Below are 26,726 nucleotides of genomic sequence, written 5' to 3' on the forward strand. Positions count from 1 at the left end.
ATCCCTCACCCCTTCCCTCCCATCCCTCACCCCTCTTTGAGAGGATTAAGCGTGTTGGTTTCTCTTCGTCTGTCGCGACTTTTCCATCAAGTAATATCTTCGTCTTCTAGCGGCCGAACGCTGACGCGTGTCCCGCTTTGGCGGCAAATCCCCTCGTACGACCGACTCGAGCAGCAAAGACATGAATCAAAGGCCGTTATTTTAAATAAATCTCTGGGAATTTATTGCAGTATCCACACCAGCCTGTGAATCTGAGTCAGGACGTAAAGGATGGAGGGAGGCGGCGATGACATCGTGTTGAAAATTCAAGTTATTTTACACAGATTCAAAAGAGATGACTAATATTAAAACACACAACAAATCGGTTCAGACACCAGACCATCACTAGAAAATACAAACCATAGCTGATAAAGACGACGTGAACATCAGCGGAGAGAAACGACGTCTTGACGGTTGGATTAGCTTAGCATAAAGGCTTGAAACAGCTAACACAGATCCGTCACAAGAGCCGCAAGAAAGTGGGAGAAGTTCAGATACAGCAATGGAGGAAGAAACAGGAAGTCAACAGGAAGTAAACTAGGGAGAAGGTTTTCTGTTGAAGTCTTTATCGAGAACAGTGTCCAGCCTTGAGACAGCGTTCCAATCTGTCGTGAACCTCCAACGTGGCGGGAAAACGACGGGGTGAACCCAGTCAGGGCAGGTCGGACGGTGGGATGGCATGCCTCCGATCGTAGGCGGTGTCATCGCTCTCCTCGCCGTCGCTCACCTCCCCCAGAACCCTTTCGTCGTCCTCCTCCGTCTCGCTCCCTCGCCTCAGCCGCTCCCGCTCCCGCTCTCGGTAGGAGCGAGGCATTGTGGGAATCTGAGAGGGGAGAGAAACGATGAGAAGGTGGAGGACGTGTGGATCAGGACGAACGTGGGAACGCTGGGGGAAAAACGCCACGGTGATGAGAGACCAGCGGTTTGACCGGAAAGACAACGGAAGGAAGGTTCAGGAAAGATCGGAATCTTTGCAAGATTTAGAGTAGTAATCCTGTGGCAAGACTGTCTAAAGTCTAGATAGTCTACTGCCCTGCAAGACTATCTAGACTACTTAAAGTCTAGATAATCTATTGCCCTGCAAGACTATCTAGACTACTTAAAGTCTAGATAATCTATTGCCCTGCAAGACTATCTAGACTATCTAAAGTCTAGATAGTCTTGTCACAGAAGTCTTGTCCAGATAGTCTAGATTCTAGACTATCTGGACAAGACTATCCCTCCAGTCTAGATTCTAGACTATCTGGACCAAACTTCACCAGGTCCTCACCTGATGCTCGAGAACACGTGTCACAACTCGTGGCCCAGGGGCCAAATGTGGCCCGCCACATCACTTAATGTGGCCCTCGAGAGTATAAGAGGTCAGAATGTGTTTTGACCAAAAGTTAAAATTTCCCACAATGCAGTAACGAAGACAACTCGTGTTTGATGTTATTTTTCTTTATTCATTGATAGTCTGTTTTCCAGTCAGACCAGTCTCCAAACACCGGACGCGTTTCCTGGAAGCTAACCTGGACCGTTAGCTTCACGCTAGCAACGTACCTGGTTGTCGTGGGCGGGCAGGGGGCAGTAGCCCGGCTCCGTCCTGCGGAGGAGGCGAGGGGAGTGGCTGCGGAACGGCCGGGGTGAGTGGGAGCAAATGGAACGCGGGGAGGGGGAGCGGATGGAGTGCGGCGATGGAGATCGGACGGAACGGGACGGCGAGTGTGTGAGGGAGTGGGTCTGGGAGGGGGCGTGGCCGTGGTGGTTCTGTTTGGGCGGGCGGGGGGAGCGAGGCGGGAGCTCGGGCGGTTTGAATGGGTCGATCAGGTCCATGTCGGTGAGGATCGGGGGCGGGGGGATGAAATCCAGCTCCCCCCCCTCCAGCGGGAGCATTTGCATTTCGGCGGCGTCGATTTCAGTGAGCTCCGCCCTCGACAGGTGGTCCACGATGCCGGCGCCGAACGAGTCCCCCACCACGTTAATGGAGGTACGCATCCTGTCACTGGGCGGACACACAGCGTGAGTGAGTGACCCCTCCCTCTCAGGTAAACCCCGCCCCCTCCATCAGACTCACAGCAGCCAATCGACGGCGATCAGTAGGCTGATGTCCTGCGTCGGGAGGCCGACCGCCGTCAGGATCAGCAACATGGTGACCAGTCCGGCACTGGGAATACTGGCCGCCCCCACGCTGGCCAGGGTGGCCGTCATACTGGGGGAGGAAGAGACAGCTTCAAAAATCCCCCGCCTGACTAACAACTCTGTTTCACACGCCGTACTTGAACGCAACACGTGATGGATTTAGTTTGGTTTCAATCCAGAAAGAAACCAGTGAAACTTCTTTATATAAAGACTGGAAGCTTCAAGGGTTACCCAGAATCCCTCAGGAGACCCATCTAAGGGGTGGTTGAGTTAGTGGGTGGGATCTGGGTGGCTAAATTACACGTCGCTCTGAAGTAGACTTTTTTTTTTTATTCATGTGGTCGTAGAAAAAAACAAAAATCTTAAAACTCAGCCCAGATTTAAAAAAATATAAAAAATTTGGATCCCGAAAACCAACTCATTTGGACCCCCCCCCTCCAAAAAAATAGAATTAAATAAATAAGAAAGGAAGAATTAAAAATAATAAAACAAATAAAAAATAAAAATAAATAAAAACAAAATAAAAAAATAAAAATAAAATAAAACATAAATTTAAAAATAAAATAAAATTAAAAACCAAAAAATGAAGATGATTTCAAATAAATCCTAAATAAATATTGATATCACTGTCTACAAGCAATTAGAAATGAAGTTATTCCAAACGACGCCACTGCATTATCATCCATTATAATAGGATTAGATATTTAAGTTACTAAAATATAATGTAATGTAACATAACGTTTACCGCAGCAACCCCCGTGACCCACGAAAACGGAAAAAAACAGGAAGGAAAACGACTGAATCATGACTTTAACTTTCATTCTGATGTCTGCAGCGGCCTGACATTCACACGTGTTGATTCCAACACGCCACACGCAACCGTCGCCCACAACGCATCACGTCCTCCATCGGGGGTCGGGTCGGCTGCGCTTCTGACTGGTGATGTTTACCGAGTCCCGCTGCTCGTCGGATCTCTCCATTACTTCTTCTTTAATGGTCTTCAGCAAAAAAACACGGCGCCGATTAAACCCCCCCACCCAGAGATCAAGCAGCGCCGAGGAGATTTAAACGCCTCATATGGGTCTGGTTTCAGAACAATAGTCCTGCAGACATTTTGAACATTAAATTCAGGCAAAACCAGCCGCTAATGAAAGACATATAAAAGGCGGCTTCAAAGTGCAGAACAACGTTTGTAACCGACGGCAACAACAAGCAGAATCGGATCCTGTTTCCAATTAGACACGAAGGTTTGAGCTGGAAACTCAGAAAATAAATCAAAAGAATTAATTATCGGTAGATTTTAGGGTCGTTACAGGAAGATGTGGGTTTGCAGGAGGTAGCAGAACGTTCACGAAGCAGGAAGCTGCAGAAGAGCCACTTCCTGTACTTTACTTCCTGTTGAATTTTTTACAACATAAGGACAAAGACCCTCCTCCTCCACCGCCGTGGGACGGGCGTGGCGGCGCCCCCCCATGTGGCATTACCTGACGGTGATGATCTGCCCACCGTCCAGCGTGATGTCGTTCATCTGGGCGATGAAGATGGCGGCCACCGCCTCGTACAGCGCCGTGCCGTCCATGTTGATGGTGGCGCCGATGGGCAGCACGAAGCGGGTCACGCGCTTGTCGATCTTCAGGTTCTCCTCCAGGCAGCGGAAGGTGACGGGGAGCGTCCCGGCGCTGGAGGGGGGGTCAGGAATGAAGACGTTCAGCAGGGACGGACAGGAAATGGACAGACAGGTGGCGGGAGGCGGGAGGAAATAGGACTCCTCCTCCTCTTCCTCCCCGCCCCCCCCCCATTCTGGACAGCTGCTGCCATCCTGCCTGTGAATTACAGGAATTTGATTCCAGACCCCGCTAAGCCCCCGCTAATATAATTAGAGGAAACACTGATGGGATTACCCAGAATCCCCCCCCACCCGCCTCGGTAACGCGTGGCGACAACGGCGGCGCAGAATCCCAGGCGGGACGCCAGTTTGGTCGCTAATCCCACGGTTTTTACACGGGATCTACCCGACACGGATCTATCGCACACGTCGGGGATAAGCCGTCCCGATTGGTCGGCTCGGACCCGAACACCTGGCAGGCCACGCCCATCCAATCGCAGGGACGCAAAGCAGCTGCGCCGAGAGGAGACGCCAAGAAACATGTGACGCGCATGTGTTCACACACGCCCCACCGGAGAATGCACACACGCACACACACACGCACACACACGCACACACACACACACACACACACACACACACACACACACACACACACACACACACTACCTGCTGGCGGTCCCCAGAGCCGTGATCCACGCCTGGAAGATGCCGGAGTAGAAGGTGAACGGGCTTTTCCTGGTGATGGCGAAGAAGATGGCGGGCAGGATGAAGCCGCCGTGGATCACCAGGCCCACCACCACCGTCACCATGTACAGCCCCAGTTGCCTGGCAACCACCTCCAGGTCTCCGATGGCGGCGATCTTCCCCGCGATGAGAGAGGCGATGCCCACGGGGGAGTACCTGAGCAGATGGGGGGGTGGGGGGGAGGGCTGACCTTTGACCTCTGCTTAGAATAGATTCATCTGATTAATGATTGATTATCTGTGGAAAAACTTTATTAACAAGAGAAGTATCGTTGACCCCCTCAGTGACCCCCCACCCGGGTCGGCGGGTTTTCACGGCACATTCTTGGATCTCTGGTTTCCAGTTGCAGTTGTTCATCCGATTCGTAGCCCCGCCCCCCCCATGTGGCGGCAGCGGTGGCGGCGACGGCCTGCAGTCCTGCCGTCTGGGCGCGGACAGCTGTGTGGTGGTGGTGGTGGTGGGGGGGGGCGTCTCGTGTCGGTCGTGATGGATGAGCTCGTCGTACGATGCGTGTTTTTTTTTGTCGTAAACACGGCGCTCGCCCGTCGGAGCGCTGACTCATCTGTTTACACTCGGCGAGCGATGCGAGCGGGGACGCGAGGCGTCCAGCTGTTCGTCTTCCAACGCCCCCCCCCCCCCTTTACAACTGACCCGGGTCGCGTTAAGGCGTGTCCTCCTCCCTGAAGACGTCCCCTCACATCCCGCCGCCCCGCCCACCTGCATCTGCGTTTTCCGCCGCCGTCAGCGGATCCATTACATTTTGGAGATCCTCCATCCCGATTCCTCTTGTTGGGGGGGGGGCACAACATTGTTCCGGGGCCCCCCGACTCCCCGGCATACCACAGACTCCAGAAAGCACCAGGGAAGCCCTTTTTCTTTCCCATCTGTCCGTGTCCGTCAAGTCCCTCCTCCTCAGGCTCCTCCTCCTGATCCACCATCGCCAAGGCAACAAACGAACGAACACACACACACACACACACACACACACACGGCGGGGGAAACTGACCACATGATGAGGGACACCATGGTCATGATGATCTCGTTGAGGATGTTGAAGAAGTCACACATGACCTTCCCCCGCTCGCCCATCCGGCCCATGCAGATGCCGAAGGTGATGAAGAATCCGATCAGGCCTGCAGGACACGGGACAGAACCACACGCCAGGGAGGCCTCATCAGTTTGGAACGCCCCCCCCACACACACACACACCCCCCCAGGAATATTCCCACCGCTTTTGTTTGTTTCCTAAAGAATCCCCTTTTAAATATCTTGTGATTCCATCGTTTGAATTTAAAATATTTTTGTGTCACTGCTGTATTGATTTTCTACACACACACACACACACACACACACACACACACACACACACACACACACACACACACACACACACACACACACACACACACACACACACACACACACACACACACACACGACACTGAAAACTCCTACGGTCCCCTGAAGGCAGCACAGGGACTCACCCAGGACGTTCATGCCCCATTTGTACTCCAGCTTCTTCCTGGACACCAGCAGCTCCGTTTGGTTCACCATCACCGGGACCTTCTTCAGCACCGTCTGGACCTGGAGGGGTGTGGGGGGGTGGGCAGAACGGACTGATTGATTGTCGAGAAGAAAGGCAGAGGGAACACCACAGGAAGGAGGAGAGGGCGGCTCTAAGCCGGGGCTGCTGGGTAAAACAACGATGTTACAGATGTTAGCAGATTAGCAGCAGCAGAGGAGTTGACCCCTCGCCCCGTCCGACGCAGACGACGGCTTCTAATCACTCAGACACGCATGACGGACAGAAGACGGAGGAGAATGGGACGGACGGGATTGAGAGTCGGGATTATGGGTTAAAAATGATCGTCTCAGATCAACGGCGGTCTTTGTTTCCTCTCGGTCTCCATCCGGTCGTATTTGTTGTGTGGAACAGAACCAGGGTTATCTTCTTCTCCTTCCTCCTTGTCCTTCTGGAACACATGGAGGAAACATGTGGCGTTGGGAGAACACGCGTCTTCTCCAGAGGATCATTAGCAACTCTTTCATCTTCGTCCATCCTGTCAGACTCACTGAAACCTTGTCCAGACTCGGCCTCGGAACTCCCGACCTTTTGGTGTAATCCGTACGAAAGCTGCTGAACAGACTTAATTTAGCATCGGGCTGAAAACCAAAGCGACGTCTACCTGTTGGAAGCAGGCCTGCACCAGGTTCTCAGGAAACAGGTTCCGGATCAGGTCCAGAAACGCGTCCAGACTGCTGACTTCCTGGTTCTTGGTTGGCGGCGTGTTTGTGCTAGATTGTCCCCTCAGCTTGGGGTTCCCCGGATGGATCCCCAACACCAGGATGACCCCCAGGATGGCGGCGATGACGGTGGTGGACATGTAGTAGACCATCGCCCTGCTGCCCATCCTGCCGCTGGAGCGGGCGTCCAGCCCGGCCAGCCCTGCGCACACAGTAGCGTGTTTGTATTTAACATGCTAGCTAGCACGACTCGTTGTCATTGGGTCACGTGTGGCGGCTCACCCGTGATGAGGCTGGAGATGATCAGAGGCAGGATGAGCATCTTCAGCATCCTCATGAGGATCTCTCCCGGGAAGGAGATCATGGTCAGGACGGCGTAGTCCTTCACCTTCATGTAGCGCAGCAGCATCCCGAACACCGCTCCCATGACAACGCCTGGGGGGCGGGACACAACAATCACTTTCTACCAACGTAGAACGTTGTTTTATATCTGGTTTACCTCCAGGTGACAACACTTCTTGACTTTGTGAGGACTTTTCTTTGACAACTAGCATAACGTCAACTGTCGACACTAAAGAAACAACGAGCCTCGATGACACGTGTCAAACTCAAGGCCAGGGGGCCAAATGTGGCCCTCCATATCTTATCACGTGGCCCTCTGTGACATTGAGTTTGACACCCCTGTTCTATAACCATAAGGGGGTTCGTGTCGTCCATGCGTACCCATGACGGTGAGTCCCAGCAGCAGGTTGTGGGTGTTGCGGCTGCAGTGGCCGGCGTCTTTATACGCCACGTCCGTGTTGTCATCTCGTTGGTTCTCGTCTTTCTCCTTGGCTTTGGATTGGTTCGCTGTCGACTGGTTTGTCATCCTGCCTGCGGAGACGGATGAAGAGACGGGTTTGCTTCTAAATACAAGCTTAAGCACCGACCAGCACGTGCCGGCCTGCACAGCGTTCCGCGTCGGTTAATGATGCACCTTTAGCGCCCCAGCTGATTCGTCAAACCTGAAGGCACGGGTTTGTTTAGGATTATCTCAACAAAGCGTTCTTTTCTCCAAGGGTTGGCCAGGACCCGTCTTGTCGCCATTCTGGGTGGTTCACTTCATTATTTACAAGAAGCGAGGGACGACAAGGACTGATGACAGAAAGGTCATTACAGTATTTGGTTTTGGTTCTTAAGGAAGGTAAAGAAGCACGACTGCAGGAAACCCCAACGCATAACGGCTAAACAGGAAGTGAAGAAAGACCTGACGATAGCCGATCTGTAATCATCCTCCAAATTGAAATCTAAATACAACTTAAGATGTAGTCGCTGATAAAGGAAGAGATGGAGCTGATGAGTGAGGGGAAGAACGAGGCTTCATGACGGACAAGTTTGGGTTTGGGATCGCTAAAACCATTTTACAATCCTTCTAATCGTAGTTGTTGTATTTTAACTAAAAGACAAAACAATTCTTTAGATTAATTCTTCACCTTGAAGAAGCCATAGATGTTAGTTAGCATGAAGTGTCATGGCCATCCATGCAACACACATTCGTCTAGACCACATGTGTGAAACTCAAGACCTGGGGGCCAAATGTGGCCCCACCACTTCATATTATGTGGACCTTATCGGATGACGGAAAATGCTCTAAAAATGCTTATAAAGATGTATCGCACAAATGTTGAGACAATATTCTGCTTAATGGGGGGAAATGTTACTTAAAATCTCTTTTGGCGGGAAATATTCACTGTTCTTCCACCCGCATCTATCGCTCGCTCTTAAAAACATCATTTTTTACACCTCTTCAAATAAACACCTGTCGGCTGCTAATAACCACCATTCAAAGTCTATTTTAGCTCCCGTGCATCATCGCAGGAATGTTATGGAGGCAATCAGATTTTCCTCCATCATCTTCAACACAAAGAAAGCATCAGCGGGTAGGAATGTGTCCGCCGTCCAATAACGCCACACATCCCAACCCCTACAGAGAGGATCTCCGAGACCCCCACCCGCCGCCATCTCTAAACATGAATCTTATGTAAACACATCTGGAGAGCAGCGCCGCCGTGCCAAATAATCGTCAGAGGTATGAATGTCACATTTACAAACAGTCTGACTCAGCGAGGTCGTCGCCAAACCAGACGTGATTATAATCCATCAGCTGAGTGGATGGCATCGCCTCAAATTCACCACAGCACAAGCAGACGAGCAGCGGGACGGCGTTACCTACCGGTCGGTCGGTTGTCACGCGTTGGCCGCCTCCCATTCACCTCCTGCCGGTCATATCTCTACCCTCGATCTGGTCTCTGCAAACCGTCCCGAGTCCACCAGAAGCCGGATTGGTGATTGTATGTTTACACAGGAAGGAGAATGTCCCGCTAACGTTTCATTCGCAAAGATATAATCCTCAGCGATCGGAGTACGGAGGAGATCAGGGGGGAGGGAGTTCCACCGTTTCAGTCTTTGCAAATCCTCTTTCCAATCCTTATGTCATTCTTTGTATCACCATTATTTGGTGGCATCAGTCGGGTGTGTCCTGAAGCATGTCTGACTATGTCTAAGGTGGGAATCATGAAACCAGGTAGAAGCCGTCGAGGTCAGGCTGAAGTCTGGTTTTGCTTCAGAACGCAAAGAGAAACTGATGTTTGTGTAATTTAAAAGTGGTGACACGTGCTGGTGCGCAACTATAGACGGACGCAGCAAAATCTTGGAAAATTAAGCCTCGGTTCCCTGAGCAGGTCAAACCGAGGCCCCAGAATAATGAGGTGACAACGTGCCTCCCCCTGAGAGGAGGAAGAGGAGGAAGAGGAGGAAGAGGAGGGCGGCGCTGACGACTCTAAGCTGCAGGGACGAGACTCAAGAACCTGAAGCTGCTGCGCAAATCTGTCGTCCGTCCTTCACAGATTATTCTCCTGCTCCAGGAAATGCCAGAGACACGGCCAGCCTCGAGGAACTGGGGTCAGCATCTACAGCAACCCAACGTAGAACTTTAGGTGCACAAGAAACAGCTGGAGCGGCTGGCCTGAGAGATGCCTGTTACGTCACACTGCAGCTTAGCGTACCTGATACAACACAACAATTAAAGTCAGCGGGTTCAGACTGTTTGCCCCGGCGGCTTATTGCAAATCCTGGATTTTGTAGAGATGACACAGGTATTACAACTCTGCCAGGTAGGCTTTGGACCGGGAGGCATCCCCCCTTTGAAGGGAATCCTCGACTTTAGCTGCATGTGTTGCTAAGAACAAAGATGAAGGCATCAGCCCCAAAGGGGCGTTGAGTTCAGAGCACAGGAAGCCCCTTCTGGTTTAGCCATCGCGGGCGAAACGCGACCGCGAGATAGGAAGAGGCCAACGGTGACGTAAACACCAGAGTCGTCTGCGTCAAGACTTCGTCTGGCGTGCGACAGCCATCGCAATCAGTCTCAGAATGTACTTACGACACATCTTCTTAATCGTCATGGTTTCCGGGACATTGGGCTGCGATGACCACGACGGGATGAGTTAATCCTCCAGAGGAGAACGCTTCGATTGCTGAACGTACCGCCAGGGCACCGACGCCACGGACGACCTCGACACTCGCGCCGGTCTGGCCGACGCCGGCTCGACGCACGCTTATAGTCTTGACATTAACGAGGCAAGCCAATCCAGATGTTGGTCCAGGAGATCAAGCAGATGTACGGCGGCTATACATACAGTTATAAATCCCTTCTGCCCGGCCAATCCGTACGCCTGCTTCAGATCTCAGTCAGCTGCGCTACAAATGAGCAGAAGATGAACTACCCAGCCATGAGAACGGGATCCATGTGTTGGTAGAATGTTCTCCGCTGGATCGGGTTGGATTGTTTTAAATATAGACGTTCAGTCTTCATCAAAGACGACTTCACTAAATACCTTTGGGGCTTTTGTTTTGGAGTAAAACAAGACATTCCAGACGTCGCTCTGGGCGCTGGCGGGTGGTGATGGGAATTGTAAGTGTTTCACAACAATTAGCGGGAACTAAAATTAGCCCAAGAGTCCAATTCATCCCAATCAACACTGATGGAAAATCCAATTCGGATTAGCTGCTGTGAAAGCATGTAAATATGGTGGATACAGATTGTAATTTATCACGCACACACACACACACGCACTCACACACACACACGCACACACACACACGCACACACACACACGCACACACACAAAACCCACCCCCCGATTTAGAACCGTTCTGGAACAGAACTCATTTTCCCGCCAAAACATGGAAATCTGTTCTCCAGGTTTCTTTGGTCACACATTGAGATCGACAAAACAATATAAGTGATTTCACGTGGAGGGAATTGTTCAGACAAGTGTGTGTGCGTGTGTGTGTGTGTGTGTGTGTGTGTGTGTGTGTGTGTCTCAGAGGATTATTTCAGCGGTTGATTGTTTGGTGTGAGCTTTGCAAAGATATAATCCCCAACTCTTCATCCTCCCGTCGGTCAGTGGAGGCAGATGAGGATGAGGATGGTCGGTGTGGCGTGGAACACACACACACACACACACACACAGACACGGCTTTGTAGGGATCCACGCCACCGTTTGACAAGTTATTTCCAGTTCATGTGGATTGCAATTGATTGATAGAAGATAAACGATCAATAGATATTAGATTAGAGAATTGAACGTATGGATTAGATTTACTTTTAGGGACGTCGCAGCTACATTTAAAAATTTAAACGTAATTGATCTGGTGGTATTTGGAGAGACATAAGAAAACCCAACAACTATTCCTGGATCTGAATTCAAACCAAGTTCGAATGAATTCTTGGAGTTTGGTTGAAATGCGTCCATTTGTTTTTTGTGTTACCATGACAACAGACCAACAAACAAAAACGGCGACATTCGTGAAACTCTAAAAAAAAAACTTTATTGAATTCAACTAATTATTCGCCGGACACGAAATAGATGCAGCCAGAAAGTTATAAAGTGTGTGTGTGTGTGTGTGTGTGTTTGTGTGTGTGTGTGTGTGTGTGTGTGTGTGTGTGTGTGTGAGACCATTGGTCATGGAGTGAGAGTGACAGGAAACTCTAGCTGGTGTGTGATTAATCTGCATCTCTGTTAGTGCGTGTCCACGACCCCCACCCCCCACCCCCAACGATAATCTGGGGGTATTAATCTGCCGTTTGAACTCCTTAAGCACAGACTGTCGATCACATCTGCTCTCCTCGTCCTCCTAAAGCTCTGCTATTTATAAACTTTCTTTCTCCTCTCTTTTCTTTTTCCTCCGTCGCTCCAACGAGCGTTAAACGGTAAACCCCTCTCCTCAGGAGCACCAGGAACTCCTCCATCAAGGCCGCCGTGACCTCTGACCCCGGCAGCACCCAGAAAGCTAACGCTGAGCTAACATTTCAGCTTGTTCCAACATCTCCAGCAGCATCAGTACCCCACGCATCCAGGCGTGCAAATCAAAGACACCCCATCCCACATGAATCACAAGCCCACAGGAGGTTCAGACCCCCCCACCGGTGAGGATAAAACAATGATGAGACCCCCCCCCCCTGGTTTACCTGCTGTGTGTCGCTGGCTCCCCTCCGACAACAGCGAGGCATCGGGAGACGAGACTGGAGGCAAAGTCGGAGTCCTTGAGTCATCTGAGGAAATTTGCAGATTAATACAACAGCTTGGAGCTCTGACCCCTCATGCCCTCCCGCTCTCCCTTCCCCCTTTGCCCCCCCAACCCCCCCCACCCTCACAGGTCTCCTTTTGCCTTATTTAAACTGCAAAGAGGAGGATTTCACAAAAAAAACGGGAGGAAGCGTCCTCTGCTGTTACCCTCCCTTCCACAGGAGGGCGCTATGACTCTGCACAGAGGAGGAATCCCATCCTGGAGGATCCTTTGACAGATATCGGTGTCGGTCAGGGCGTGGGGGGTAGGGGGATGTTGGAGGGGGGGGGGGTCTGACATTTTCCACGAAGCTCAAGACTTTATTAGAGCTAAACTGATAAATAAGTTTAAAGGTTGTCGTGCCAGAGACTCCGGGCTGCAGCAGGAGGAACGTCAGCCTGTGATTGATCTTTATGGTGGGGGCCGGGCGGGGCAGGGGTGGGGGGGGGCATGATGGATTTATGGCCGTAGCTTCACAGGATAGCATCAACATGCAGATATCAGACAGACTGGCTCTGCGGAGGCCTTAAAACCCAACCCTTAAACGCCACTTTTCACCTTTTGTTTACTCGATTATTCCTTCACTATTTGTGGATTTTGTTTTATTTATGATTACGTTTTTTGATCAATCATGAATCCATGAGCTGAACTTTTCCACCTGAGTTCGATCCGGCGCAGGAACGGACTATAAAACACTCATAAAATCTCCAGCCTTTCCCAGTTTCCTCCCTCTCCCCAATCCCAGTTTGGACTTTACCTCTTGTGTATTTGTGTAATCTCTCCTCCTCCAGGTCGTCATGGTAACCGCGGCGATCACCTGGGCGACAGGTGGAAGATGCTCGACGTTCCCTGGATGCTCGTCTTTACGGACTGAGTGAGACGTGTGATTTACAACACATAACACTCGATAATGAAGCGCGCTCTGAGGCGAGCGAGGAAGAGGCGGGGCCAGGATGAGACGGAGACAGATGATTGGTTGAGAAGTAAACTATCTTTAACTAATCACCTGAATAATTAACACATACGTTACTCATGAAAACCTTCCCGAAGATGAGAAGACTCAAATTCTGCGCCTCTAAACCCGCCTGTGACCTGATTGGTCGGTCAAACTTCTAGTCTCATGTGATTGGTTGTTGAGTTTGGGGTGAAGGCGATCTAAATATTTCGATCAATTCATGCAAATCCAATCATTACGCAACGTAAACCAATAAGAATCTTGACCCGTTGGTGTGAGAATGTTTGCGTTAGATTTTAATGTTCGAGTCTCTGTTACACGTGCTTAAATTCTGCAAGATCGCATAAAGCAAATTGAAACACACACACACACACACACACACACACACACACACACACACACACACACACACACACAGTGACAGATGGAGAGGGGCAGGATGGGAACAGGGGTTTGTACGCCGGGGCCGGTGCCTCCATTGTGCGGGAGGTGCGCTGTAAGTCTATCCTCTACTAATTGCCCGAGCCGTTCAAACACAGAGTCTGCCTCTGCAACCCAATCCTGGGGGGGTGACGGCGACTGAAGTTTACAATGTGCAACATTTTCCCTTTGGCGAGAAAAAGGGCCAAAAAACACGACTCATGGATGGGTAGGGGCCCCCTCAAAGCAGGAAGGACAGTCAGGTTTATTAGTCCAAAATACCCCCCCCCCAAAAAACAAAAAACAAAAACGTGAACCCCATACTTGGTGGGAGGTGTTCGTTTATGTCGGCCAGAAGAAGACGTAACTGTAAATAGATCATTCACTATTTAGGCTGCATGCCTAATCTGGGGGGGGGGGGGGGGGCACCCAGAATGCAATCCATCTGCGGCGGCTGAATGAAAGTGTAGAGGTGGGCTGTAAGGAGACACGGAGGAGAACGGGTGAGGAGGCGAGGGGGAGTGATTGAGAAGTGATCTGGGGGGGTTGGAGAGAGCGGGGTGCCGTAAGAGGAGAGGGATCGACGGCGATGTGATGTCAACCAGACGGCCGGGAGCGTCTGCGAGCGGCGGCGGTCGTACGCCGGCTACAATCAGGACCGCTGGGTAACGGCCTTCTGCTGCAGCGCCCCCCCCCCACACACACACACACACACACCCCAGGTCCAACGTGTTTCTCATTAAGCGTGAAACGGCGTCACCCAAACGAGTCGTCCGCTCCCCTAACGAGAGCTCTGCAGCTCCGATGCGCTCACATTCCCACTCCCTCCCCAGTCCCCCCTTCTCCCGAAGGTGAACATTCCAAGCGCTCATTTCGGTTCCTCGCAGGAAAGACTTGTAGGCGCATGTGTTGTTTGTTTGTCAGGGCGTTTGCATGTGTGTGTGTGTGTGTGTGTGTGTGTGTGTGTGTGTGTGTTACGTGTGGTCCGTCAGTCATCCGGTTTGACCTTCAGAATGTCGTGGAACTTAATTTGAAGCTTGAATTCCGTTTTGCGCTCAATCCCACACCTGTGCCTCCGATGCAAGGAAGCTGGACCGCGGCTGATGGAACGTCCAAACCTGACTGATGTAACGCCATGATCACACTTACCCCGCCCCACCCCCTCCTTTTTTTCCCTTTTCTGAATGACCTCAACTTTGACCTTTTACCTCTGTACCATCGTTGCCGGTCGACTGGTACGTTTCCAGAAGGCTTCGCCTAATTGGTCGAGATTGCGGAGAGAGGAGCATTACGCCTGAAATTGAAAACACATGCCGCCAGAAGTGAGAGCGTATGTGGCGGTGGCGATATCGGCACCGCTCTCGCTGGAGAGAGGTTTGAATTTAAAGGCAACAAAGGACGGCACAGTCGAGATGGTGAGGTCAACCACGGCAGGAAAAGGAAGGAAAACGTCAATCGGCCAAAGGAAGACAGACGACGGCGCGGACGAGTTGATGGAGGATCCCATGGGATAAGGTCAGGGTTCGGTAATTGAGGTCTGACTCGGTGAGTTGGTTCGCCTCGACTCCCCAACAGCTCAGCTCAGCTATTTGAAAAAATTGGCTATAATAACGACTAGTCCAATTATATCAAGATATGAGTCTGAAACGAAGAATGACGTCCGTCAAGTGGAGGACGGAATGATCCCATCAGAGGACGGCAAGGTAGTAAAAAAGTGACATCTGGAAACATCAAAATGTCTTGTTTGTTGTTTTAAATAGATTTCAAGAATCTGAGAAAAATGAGCAGAAAATGACGGTAGAGGAATGATGTCACCGTGGATGATGCAAGGCCGCTGCACGCCTCTGGTTTTTTATGGGACTTTATTAAAAGTCGGAAAGTCTGTTTGGGTTTGAGAAAAACGTTTGTCGGAAAAACACAACGTACCAAAGGAAAATCGGGAAAAATGCGTTCTTTTTTAACTGTGGGGACATTGTGACCTCGTCTTAAGGGCATTTGGTGACTCGGGTATTCAGGAAACCGAAATAAGTAACGCCTTAAACAAACCTAAACGTACATGATACGTTTCTGAACGTAAGCATGCGTAGGCGTTGGTGGTAGAAGCCTGAGAAAACGCCATCTTTTTTTTTGGGTTTTTTTGTTTTTGCTTCTCTGCCCTTTCAGTCGTCATCTTTGTTTGCCTGTCCGCACTTAGCTAACAACTTTCCCTCGTTCTCCCGTTCCAACTCTCGCTGCACCCCCAGGCGGAAATATCTAAGTGCAATGCAGGGCAAGTCCGGACAAAGACAGAGATAGAGAGAATGGTGGGAGGGTTGAGAGGATTTCGAGTGACTGACACTAAATGCCAGGAGGGAGGAACGCCGCCGGGGAGACATCAGGTAGTGTGTATGTACGAGTTGGGCCAGTTCATGACAAAGACTATCTGGTGGTTCTTCGAACTTCTCCAGGGCGATACGGGGTAGAGGAACACCACCGGCAATGGGCAGGAGTGTGTAGTTGTGTGTGACAAAGTGTTTTTGCACTACAAGTCAGCGGGTGCAAGTACATCAGCGCCCCCCATCCATTGGAGGGTATTGACAGTGTTAAATGTCTCCGTCCTTGAGTGAAGACTGCACTTTAGTCCGCCTCTCTATACAGAAGTGACCCGTTTTAGCCGCTTTGAGTTTGTAAAACCTCTTTTCATGATCCCCCCCGTCTCCTCTCCGGTCCCTATCTCTCCCATCCCACAAGTCTTTCATGGGGAGTCTCTCAGGGGCAGGGTGGTAACACAAGCCTCCCCTCCTTTGTCTCCATTCTTCTCCTTATCCTTTCATCTTTTTAAACATTCACGGGGAAAAGGGTTTGGTGAGATGGAAACCACGACTTGGTAAAGGAAAGAAAGAGATAGCATGTGAGAGAAGAGGGGAAGGCGGGGAAGGCCGGGTCCCCCCCACCACCACCTCCACCCCTGCTCATCTGCCAGTTTATGGCTCTCCTTTTCAACGAGGCCATTGAATTTAGGGAGGCTGAGTAGAGGCGCTGTTCTTGCGGGTCAATAGCGGTGAAACCCCCCCCTGTCTGGTCAGCATGGGGACGACTTATCTCCTCCGAGGACCCGTTGAACTGTCTGCCGGCCCGTCGGCGTTGTCCCCCCCCATTGTGTCTCCGCCAAAGGTCTTCGCCTACTTTCGCCTCAAAGAAAGTCAGAAGCTCCGGTTTCCGTTGGTTCAACTTCCCGTGAGTCGGAAAACGGCTCGGGAAAATAACAAGGTGCATGCAGGGAAGTTTGGGTGAACAGATCCTAAAACCTGACAATCCACAATTACCCAGGACACATTTAAACATTTGGTGGACAATAAGTTGAGGCCAGACTAATCGATCCCTGATTAAAATGACTTGTTTTTCTTCGTACCTTTGGCTCCAGATCAATTCCGTATGACTTGATTATCGTCTGTCGTCTTTCAGACATAATCAAACGAGATGGAACGGCTCGGACCGCCAAAAAACACATTACAACACCCCAAGAGAAAAGTCTCCCTCCAGGAATAATGACCCAGTTAATCAGAATTTGTCATGAAGGAATTTTTCTTTTTTCTTTACATATCACCGCGCAGACAAGAGACGAGCTAAATAGGCTAGCAGATGCTAAAGGATGGCCGGTCTCTGGTGAGTCTAGATGTGTTTCCTCTCCTAAGCAATGATACAGCGCAGTTCAGCAGAAAGAACAGTCTTATCACAAAACTGTTCCCAACAAAAGTATGTGGATTATCTCGAGTCACTGGGTCACAATTTCTGGGAAGAGAAAACTTTTTTGGGGGGTGATTCGAGAGCCAGAAATGAAGTTGGTTAGAGTTTGAAAAAGGCAGATGCCTCTAAATCAGATAGAAGAAAATCATCTGGAGGCACAAACGGCGATACGGGAAAGGAGCAAATATGAGAAACATTCCTTCAAAAATAAATGTTGCAACATTGAGAAAATCTTGAACGTATCTCTGATATGGAGCGACTCCAAAAACAACCCAAACTTGCTTCTTTGCCCTTTGGTGTAAATAAAGATTCTGCAGCCTCCAGGTTTCTTTATTGCAAAAACTAAAAAAAACTGCTGACGTCTAACGTGAGAGACCCCCCCCCCACACACACACACACACACATACAAACACCCCCCCCCCATAAACCTCCAGGACTGGTGTTTCTGCCTTCTGGCGTTCAGTTTCCCACATAATAAACGAAGAATAGCTCCTCATGAAAAGTCGTTCATGGGTGTCTTTATAAATTACAAGCGCTCGCCGTTAGAATGTACAGAAATGAAATGAACTGCGTTACCTCTGCATCACCAGCGACGCCGGAGGAAACGTGATCCTGGGGTTTCCTGTGCCAAGAGGTTGTGTTTTCACCTGTGGGCGTTTAATACCTGCATGTCAGAGGGATTAAAAAGAAAAACCAGGGAACGTGTTGTCATCGGGATGAGCATCGCCGGAATAGATTCAGGGGGAATCCGGATCCGGTTTAAAAATACATCTTATTTTAACGTTTCTTCTTCTTTTCAAGCCATCATACTTCCTGATGGAGATTAAAATTTCATCTGCTTGACTTTATTACCTTAAACCTTCAATTACAGTATGAATGGTGACTTTTATTGATTTAAAGAGAACTTCTGGCCTTCGGTGAAGGTTGACACTAAACGTCATTGTGCTTTTTTTTTTTTTTTTAAATTTTGTCCACAATACAAAAAAATTTGCATCTCCACACAGATATGGATTCTGGATCACATTTTCCATTTTCACCCAATCTCAATGAACGAGTAATCAAAATTTAAATCCTCATGACGTTCAAGTGGATCTGGATTATAATCCATCTTTGGAAATTAATAAATATACATGAGTATCAAATATATATATAAATATTAAGTATATAAATAAAAATAAATATATACACATTTTATATACATTTATTAAATAAATATTAAGTATATAAACATATAATAAATTAAAAATAAATATATAAATATTCTATAAACAGTTAATTTTTATAAAACCCTGAAACCAAATCATTAGAAAAAGAAAAAAAAAAAAGAATCCGTCATGTCTGAATCACCCCGTCAAACTGCCCTGAGTTGCACCCCCAGCAGCCAAACAGCCCCACACCACCCCCTCAAAAAATGGCACTCAGGTATAAATCTAAAATAAAGATGACGTCACGTGACTGGACCGCGCCGGCGGCGTCGCGCCAACGCCGCTTCACTGCCGCTTGTTTGTAATAATACGCAGTGTTACCAACCTATAATGAACCCACATGACGTGGAGACGAGCCAGGACCACATTGCTGGTAATTCATCAAATTGTTTTTCGTGAAGTGTGGGGCGGGGATGAAAAACACAACGGGGGTGTGGAGGAGGGGGGGGGGGTGTGTGGAGGTAAAAATATCCCAGTCACGCACATGTAGTCAAAACGAATCGACACGCCGCGATGTATTTGAACGCATCATCTCTCGCCACCAACGAAATGGGAAATTTGGGTGTAATTTGTCTCTTTGAACCTCTTTTATGCGGTTTTATATTACATAATTCTGTTTAGGAAACACGTTAGAACTACATCTGCTCTAACAGATGTTACTCGTTTCAGTTGTAAGTCTTTTTTTTTTTTTTTTCTCTCTTCCCAATTTACTAACCTCCTCAGGGGAAACTTGTCGTTGCGCTTCCCAGGAGAATCCGGACTTGTTCGCTGCGTTAAGCTAGCAGAGGGAAACCAGGAAGCGTAGCGGAAGTTCTCATGTCGGCTTTCAAAATAAAAGCACCGGCGCTAAAGGAGCGTTCACTCGCAGTAGACGTGTGTGGAAGGAGCTTTTATTGTGAAATCCAGTTAAAGAATCGCTGATCCAGATTGACGCCGGCTTCACTGTTTGTCAGACTTAATGCGTTTCAGGCGGAGTTCAGATCTTAAAACATTTGGCCAACTTGTTCACCTCTCCATTTCTTCGTTCTCATTTTTGAACTAACACACCTTTAACCCGTTCCGGCTTGGAGGACCTACGGCTCATGGAATACATGAAGTTTTTACACTTTTGAGACTTTCCTGGGTTTATTCCAGGGTGGGCGCGCTCCCCCAGGGCAGGAGGTTCTTTCTGGTTTCTAACTATATTTATCGTCGGATTTTGGGGACACATGCGATGTCACGGACTATTAAAAGAAGAAAAAAATCTTTATCTTTAGTTTTCTGGGTGTCAAACGAAGGTGTTTTTTGAGTTAATTTTTTTTCTACCAGTTGAGCGACTGGGACAGGACTCTATAATCAATGTGGAGTCAGCTGGAAGGACGCGGGGTCCGGATCTCACCTAAACGGTATGTCTTTAAATCCTCCACTGTTGATTTAAAAAAAAAAAAAAAAAAAACGTTTAAAAAGCTTCAATGCGGTGTTTACGGGTTGATATATGCACGTATTTATTGATTTATTGATGCATTTAATCAGTTTAATGGGCTACTAGTTGTATAAGTGTCAAACAACCCTTAATTAGGTCACTTTCTTAACCTGTGTGTTTATTTGGCTCCTTCATGTATTTCACTCCTTTGTGTTTATTTGTGAATTCACTTTAACATTTATTTATATTTATGGGATGCACAAAAGTAAACCTAAGGATTAGTTTTATGAATGAATAATTTAATTTATATTTGTGGGGTTTTTTTTTCAAGCCCATTTGCTTTAAATCGTTCCTGCACAGGGTCAGACATTTGAAACAGGTTTATTCCCCTCATTTTTATTTCCCTTGGCAGCCGTGCAGTTTGGCCGCTTTCAGCGTTTTATTTTGGTTGGCAAACAGTCAGATGAGGTGAGATCCAAACCAGCAGGTAGATCCGACTGGTTGTGGTCGGATTATATCTAAATCTGATAATATCCAAAGATCAGGGACACACTTCTTGGGAGGTAAAACAAAAACAAACACACACAAAATCCAGCTTTTACTTCTTTAATGTTGCCACGGTTTGCTTGCAAAACTTAATGGTGCTGTATTATATGATGTGAGGCAAAACCTTTAAAGATGTCATGCTCTTTTATTGCATCAGCCAGGAGGCACCAATGTTTAGGTCCCCCCCTAAAAAAAAAACCCCAAATAGCCGCTGTTATTGGCCTATTTCCAGTGATCTATGAATGCCATTAATCCTCCTATAAAGGCGCTACGCGGACACCCCAACACCACCCTAAAACAGCTGAGAACAAGGGCTTCTTTGAGTGGACCCCCCAGAATCCAGGATCCAGGACCCCCCCACCCCCCGCCGCAACTCATCAGTGTGTTATCATCCAGTTGAAGGAACATGTTGCCCATGTTGGCCAATGGGGGCACGAAACGTTCACAGACCTGGAACTAATGGGCTGTTTGCACAGCGGGGACGGCCAGTGGGCACTTTAAAACACAGCAGGCACTCGGGGGGGGGGGGGGCAAACATTTACCTGCATGTGTTGATCACGTCGGAGCCACGCCTGTTGCCACCGTGTTTACCGTCCCAACACACGGATGCATTTCAGACGTCTGAGTCACCTCGAACGCGTCATAAAACCTGCAACTCAGCTGGCCTCCAGACCTCTTCTTTGGGAGGGTGGGGGTTACGACAGGACGGGCCCCGGGGCCCAACACTAACACAGAATGCTTTATCTGTCTTGGATGGACATGCCTGACATTAACCACACGTGTTGGGGGGGGGGGGGGATTACTCTGTTAACACGCTAACGGCACAGTAGCCACTGCCAGGTGTGGAACTACTTTCTGACATCTGTTTCCTGGGGAGGGTCTTACAGACGGGGGGGGCATCTGAAGTGTAATTCCCCACCGACTCCCCTTTCACTCACGCTGTCAGCCGGATTAAACCCCTGCTGTTCCCGCTGGCACCAATTTGCCCGAGTGTCAGAATTAATAAAGAAACACGTCGCTGCGCTTTTCTTAGTGTGTGTTTTTATCGGTTTTTTGTTTGTTTGTTTTGGCTGTGATTTAGAGCAAAAAAGTAAAAATATTGCTTCTGAAAAATGGGTTTGTGGTGAAATGAAAACAAGGAGAACAATTAATCCAAGTCAGGAATAGAAGAGCTAACGGCTAACTAGCGCTTCAAAAAGGGAGGGAAACGGGAACGTAAAGGAGATCCGTTTCAAACCGTCACTTAAAAATGTTCTCTGAGCTCATCCTGATATCCTTCGGGGATGTTACGGAATCGCACCGTTAAAAAGCTCTTTCTAAACATCCTGCTGATGGATCTGAACCCACACCGGAACGCCGTTTCTGAGCCGTTTTGGGTAGACTCCAGAATTAACGCTGCGTATGTAGGCCTTGAAGAAGTTCAAGTTTCACTTGGATGCGTTTTTTGGACCCCGTTCTGAGGATTGTGGGTAATTCCTGTGTGACCATTCCAACAATTTCCCGGTCATGGAGATCAGGATTAACACAAGCGTGTCATGTCGTCTGGGCTCTTTATTTACCAAGTGAGGTTTCAGGACTTTCAGGAAAGTGTGCGCCACTGATGCACGTGATTGGCGCAAATGAACCGCGGTGGTGAAGAAAGAAACCACTTAGAAGGCCAAAACAACAGCGAGACGAAAGATTCTCGGATGTTCCCGGAGCTCCAGAACGACGCCGCATCCTCCTGGACGACGGGAGGAGATGGAACGCTGATGTGATTTCACAACGGAGGACGGGATGTTGCTGCAATGTTGTGCGATCGTGTTTCGCGGCGGATGTTCGCACCTTCCGCCTTCGAGCAAAAAAGGCAAAATTTGATCCCGTAAAAATGCATATATAAGGTCGTTTCTAAGCGCGTTTGGGATCACGGGGAGTCCTGCAAACTCGGAGTCACTTGATGTTTGTTTTTGATTGTTTTTTCTCTCGTATTAAGACAAGTTCTGACTTGTTTGGCGGAGCTGCAGCAACGCCATGAAATTCCATCAATGTGTTGCGGATTAAGAAGCGTCGCCCTACACAATGAATGGAAGCGTTTTGGGTGAACTTTTCCTTTAAAACATTTCCAGTTCCAACAACAGAAGCTTAAAACCCCTTAGATTGTTTCTCCCGGGCCAATCAGAGCTCGTCTGATCTCACACACACTGTTTTCAGCTTTTGATTTTTTTTTTTTTTGGCACGTCTCCTCCGTGTTTGACTTGATCCGGGTGCATCGGTTTATTTTGGCATCCGTCGTTCGGGAGCAGAAAACAGGAATGCTCTTCATGTGTTTTATCGTTTGGCACGGCGCTCGGCGCCCCGGGGGCGACGGGATGAGTGATACGCCGATGATGCCTCCTTGGCGGTTGTATTGTGTCCAGGGCGTGGCCTGTCGAGTCCCGTTGATGCCGGTTGACAGGACTCGGCAGGACACCCGTGACATCCTCCACACTTACTGTGTTTTCTGTTGGTCCCGCCTCCTCCTCCTCCTCGCCGCCCGAGGAAGGAGCCTCGCCAGTAAAGCTGCATCCCTGACATTCTCCTCATTCCACCTCCTTTTAACTCCTTCCAATGACCTCCTCCCCGCCTTCAGACGAGCGACGATCACCTCTGAACGCGCTCGTCCTGGTCGAATGCCATCCGACTGAGCACGCCGCATGAACGGGTGACTGGAATGTTTCTCCAGTTGAGTCACCAGAGTGAACGACGCTCCGAAATGACTCACCCGATGGAGTCACGCTTCCTATTTAATATGAGTGACATCAGGCGTGAAAAGCCAGTGTTTGCGTCGGGCTCGCATGAGGGAGTGTGGAAGCTGAGTATGGTGAAGTTCTCTGTTCGTAGTTGTGATCATTACAATAAATTAATGGAAAATGAGGTAAAAAATCTGAGGTTACTTTTTCAAGTTGAGTTCAGATTTGATGAATTTTGTTGAAACGGTTTTAAAGGACTTCACCTGTGACTTATCTTCATCCTTTTTCAGGCGTGGCCCATCAGGCGTCTCCACAGCGTGTCCTACTTTTCCTTGTTAACCTATCTTCTTCATCCTCCTCTCTAACACCAACTGCCCTCATGTCTTCCTCTCTACATCCATCCACCTTCTCTTTGGTCTTCCTCTCGTCCTCTTTCGCGGTAGCTCCATCCTCGTCACCCTCTGTTCCTCTGAGGAACTCATTTCTAATCCGATCCAACCTTTTTACTCCTAGTGAACCTGAACATCTTCATTTCCTCCACCTCCAGCTTGACATCCTGTCTTCTTTTCAGCAGGACTGTCTCTAATCCGTCCATCATGGCTGACCTCTCTGATCATTACGGATTAATATACTGGTTATTAGCATTAATGATTGATTAATGTATTATTTTGTCTAAACCGGAGTGAGAAAGCCGTCCATGGCCCAGGGGCCGTAGCTTGCCCATGCCTGGTCTGTACACATGAGAAAACAAAGAAGGTGACGTCTATTTGTTGCGGATCAAACCCTAAAAGACATTCATTGCACCAGACAACACAACCCGAGGCTGAACACTCATTTGGGTCATGCCCTACCTCACCATCGAAAAACTTTTCATCACTCTTTGTGTAGTCCCAATAAAAGACAGACAAACAAATGTCTTCAAAAACATTACGCTTTTGGTGGAGGTAAATATGATGAGAAAAGAAAACATAAATCCTTCCGCTGAAAAGGCTTCAGGAAGTAAAACCTCAGAATTAATCCTTTAAAAAACGATTTTTCTTTGTTGTTACACAAGGATGCAAAACACACGCCAAAGAGAGGTTTAATTCAAATGTAATTCTAAGAATCTTCAACATTTTTTTTTTTTGTTGCACAATAAATCAATCGTTTTGTACAGTGCACGGTTTAAGTAACGCAGGTTATGGCAGGCAGCATTTACAATAGCTACCATCACTCTGGAAGAAAACCCTTCCAATCCGAGGAGGCAGATGTAGTGCATCGTGTTCAGACATTGTCTCGTCTCATTCACCCAAAGACCAGGTGTGATCAGGTAGAATACCTGCGGATTACCTCAGCGATACCAGCGTGCTTTCCTGTGATTTATGTGCTTTTAAGTAGACCTGAGGTACGTCGCATTTGTTACGACAGATTTCAGGAGATTCCCAGAGGCAGCAGAACAAAAAAAGGGGGAAAAATTTGTCCTTAAAAGCTGAGAGGGAGAAGAAGTCATTTTCTCAGAATTGCGGATATCTTTTTAATCCATTTCCTTTGGCTGTAAAGTTTCTGACTTGTGTACATACCAGGTTGTCAGCATCTCCGTTTGAAGGTCACGCGGCAGAATCTACAGCATCATAGCTGAACTTCCCGCAAGAAGCAACCTTGCTGTACTTGGTCGTATTTTTCCACGAGTTCTGCCAAGGTTTTTAAAGCCATAGATCAACGGTTGAAGCGCCGTGGTCGTAAAGCCGTGGGCCACCAGTAAAAACTCTCGTTTTACATTTTCATTGAGGTACTTAGGTTAACCGTGGAAGCCACATGTGCATAATATAAAATAACGTGGCCTCTCTCTTCGTCTGTTCTATCCCCCCAGCTGATACGTGTTGGGAGTGATGCACTGGCTTCCCCTGGTTGCCATGGTGATTGCCTCGGCCCTGCCCTTCCCTCACAACCCCGTGTCCAGTATTGCCGCCGCGACGACAGAGCCTGGCTTTGACAACCGCAGAGAGCGCCGTCATGACCAGGTTGCTGGCCTTGCCGCTCCTCCTGTGGACTACAACTTCCTTGGAAATGCCTCACAAATGGACTACAACATGGCTGCTGCTCTTAGCCAACGCACCAACAGACAAAACCTCCAGAAACGTAAGGATTATGTGCAAACCTCCGTAGATGAAGAGACTTCCACGTTCAAAGTGGAGAATCCAATGACCTACCAATCAAAAAGCTCGTCAAGCAGCGACGTTCCTGCGACAGGAACGCTCAGGAACGAGGATATTTCTAAGGATAATTCTCTACCAAAGGACTACAAAGATGGAAGCAGCAGCAGACAAGGTTACTCCAGTCTTGTGGGCTTTCCCATGTCGGACAAGATTCAAGACTCTACAGAAAGACCGTTACAGATTTCACGAGTAGACACCCATGATGCTGTCAGTCCTGCTTCTAATCCACAAGGTCAACGAGGACCAGAACCAACCGTTCCCTCAGAAAGTCTGAGAGACGCACCTGGAACCAGGACAGGAATCCAGTGGACACCAGGGACCGGAAGACGTCTGGCAGGGAAGAGTTCAGACTCTGAGCCAGGGTCCGTCCTGGACGGGTTAGGAGACGAGATGTTTCTGGACGCCCATCCTCGAGTCCTGTTCTCGCCCTCCCCGTCGCCTCCAGAACACCCGCCTCTCCTGCTCATGTTGGAGACGGGCCTGCTGGAGGAGGACAAAGAGGAGCAGGACTACATGGATGGGCACATCGAGGGTCACGGGGACCGCGCCATCGACAGGAGCACGACTTTGGGTTGGGCAGACTCGTCCTCGGGTTCCGAGTCCGCCCGGGTCGTTAAAAGGAATAAACGCTCGCATTTGATTGACAGGCGGCGAGGGGAGAAGTCGGTTTGCGAGTCGGAAAGTGTTTGGGTCACCGACAAGACCACCGCCATCGACTCTCACGGTCAGAAAGTCACCATCTTGCAGGACATCCAGACCCAGACGGGACCGCTCAAACAGTACTTCTACGAGACTCGCTGCCGCCAGGCGGAGCAGTGGAGCAACGCCAGCAGGTCGCGGGGGGGCGTGGCGGTCCTACGCCCGGTGGGGACCGGCGTAGCGGGCGCCGGCTGCTTGGGCGTGGATAAAAAACAGTGGGTGAGCGAATGCAAAGCCAAGCAGTCGTTCGTCCGAGCGCTCACGAAAGACGGAAACAACCGAACCGGTTGGAGGTGGATCCGAATCGACTCGTCCTGCGTCTGCGTGCTGCTGTCAAGAGCCAATCAGGTGGTGGGAAGGGAGGTCTTGACAAGGGGGGGGAGAGGCTGAGAGATGAGAGAGAGGGGAAGGGGGGGGGAGTGACATGAAAGTGACAAAGAACAGAACAGCTGACATCCTCCTGTTTGCACTTTCTCTCGCCGGATTCCTTAAATATTTTGATTATT

General features: G+C 49.1%; 2 protein-coding genes across 3 annotated transcripts; one reads left to right on the forward strand and one right to left on the reverse strand.

The window, feature by feature from the left end:
• Positions 1–218: 218 nt before the first annotated feature.
• slc1a9 (solute carrier family 1 member 9) lies at positions 219–19,410 on the reverse strand. Of its 2 annotated transcripts, XM_068336372.1 has the most exons (13): positions 19,386–19,410; positions 18,042–18,129; positions 12,267–12,350; positions 7,481–7,630; positions 7,040–7,192; positions 6,700–6,959; positions 5,998–6,097; positions 5,520–5,646; positions 4,436–4,669; positions 3,645–3,839; positions 2,096–2,230; positions 1,582–2,023; positions 219–862 (listed from the first exon to the last, which is right to left on the reverse strand). In XM_068336372.1, the coding sequence occupies exons 4-13, from the start codon at positions 7,623–7,625 to the stop codon at positions 692–694; spliced, it is 1,962 nt and encodes a 653-aa protein (XP_068192473.1). In that variant the 5' UTR covers positions 7,626–7,630; positions 12,267–12,350; positions 18,042–18,129; positions 19,386–19,410; the 3' UTR covers positions 219–691. The 2 variants fall into 2 exon arrangements, with proteins under 2 accessions (XP_068192473.1, XP_068192474.1); XM_068336373.1 differs by lacking the exons at positions 12,267–12,350; positions 18,042–18,129; positions 19,386–19,410 and adding an exon at positions 8,970–9,092.
• LOC137609332 (uncharacterized) lies at positions 15,199–26,610 on the forward strand. The gene is made up of 2 exons (XM_068336311.1): positions 15,199–15,254; positions 25,176–26,610. The coding sequence occupies exon 2, from the start codon at positions 25,195–25,197 to the stop codon at positions 26,608–26,610; it is 1,416 nt and encodes a 471-aa protein (XP_068192412.1). The 5' UTR covers positions 15,199–15,254; positions 25,176–25,194.
• The last annotated feature ends 116 nt before the right edge of the window (positions 26,611–26,726 follow it).

Source organism: Antennarius striatus, chromosome 16 (assembly GCF_040054535.1).
Source record: "Antennarius striatus isolate MH-2024 chromosome 16, ASM4005453v1, whole genome shotgun sequence".
Taxonomy (NCBI): Eukaryota; Metazoa; Chordata; class Actinopteri; order Lophiiformes; family Antennariidae; genus Antennarius; species Antennarius striatus.

Excerpts from the sequence above, each read along its gene's own strand:
- LOC137609332 (XM_068336311.1), top strand. The coding sequence starts at position 25,195 with ATGCACTGGCTTCCCCTGGTTGCCATGGTGATTGCCTCGGCCCTGCCC.
- slc1a9 (XM_068336372.1), bottom strand. The coding sequence starts at position 7,625 with ATGACAAACCAGTCGACAGCGAACCAATCCAAAGCCAAGGAGAAAGAC. Across the intron at positions 6,960-7,039 it reads CATCTCCAGCCTCATCACGG|GGCTGGCCGGGCTGGACGCC; the intron begins GTGAGCCGCCAC and ends CTGTGTGCGCAG. Across the intron at positions 5,647-5,997 it reads ATGGGGCATGAACGTCCTGG|GCCTGATCGGATTCTTCATC; the intron begins GTGAGTCCCTGT and ends CGTGTCCTGCAG.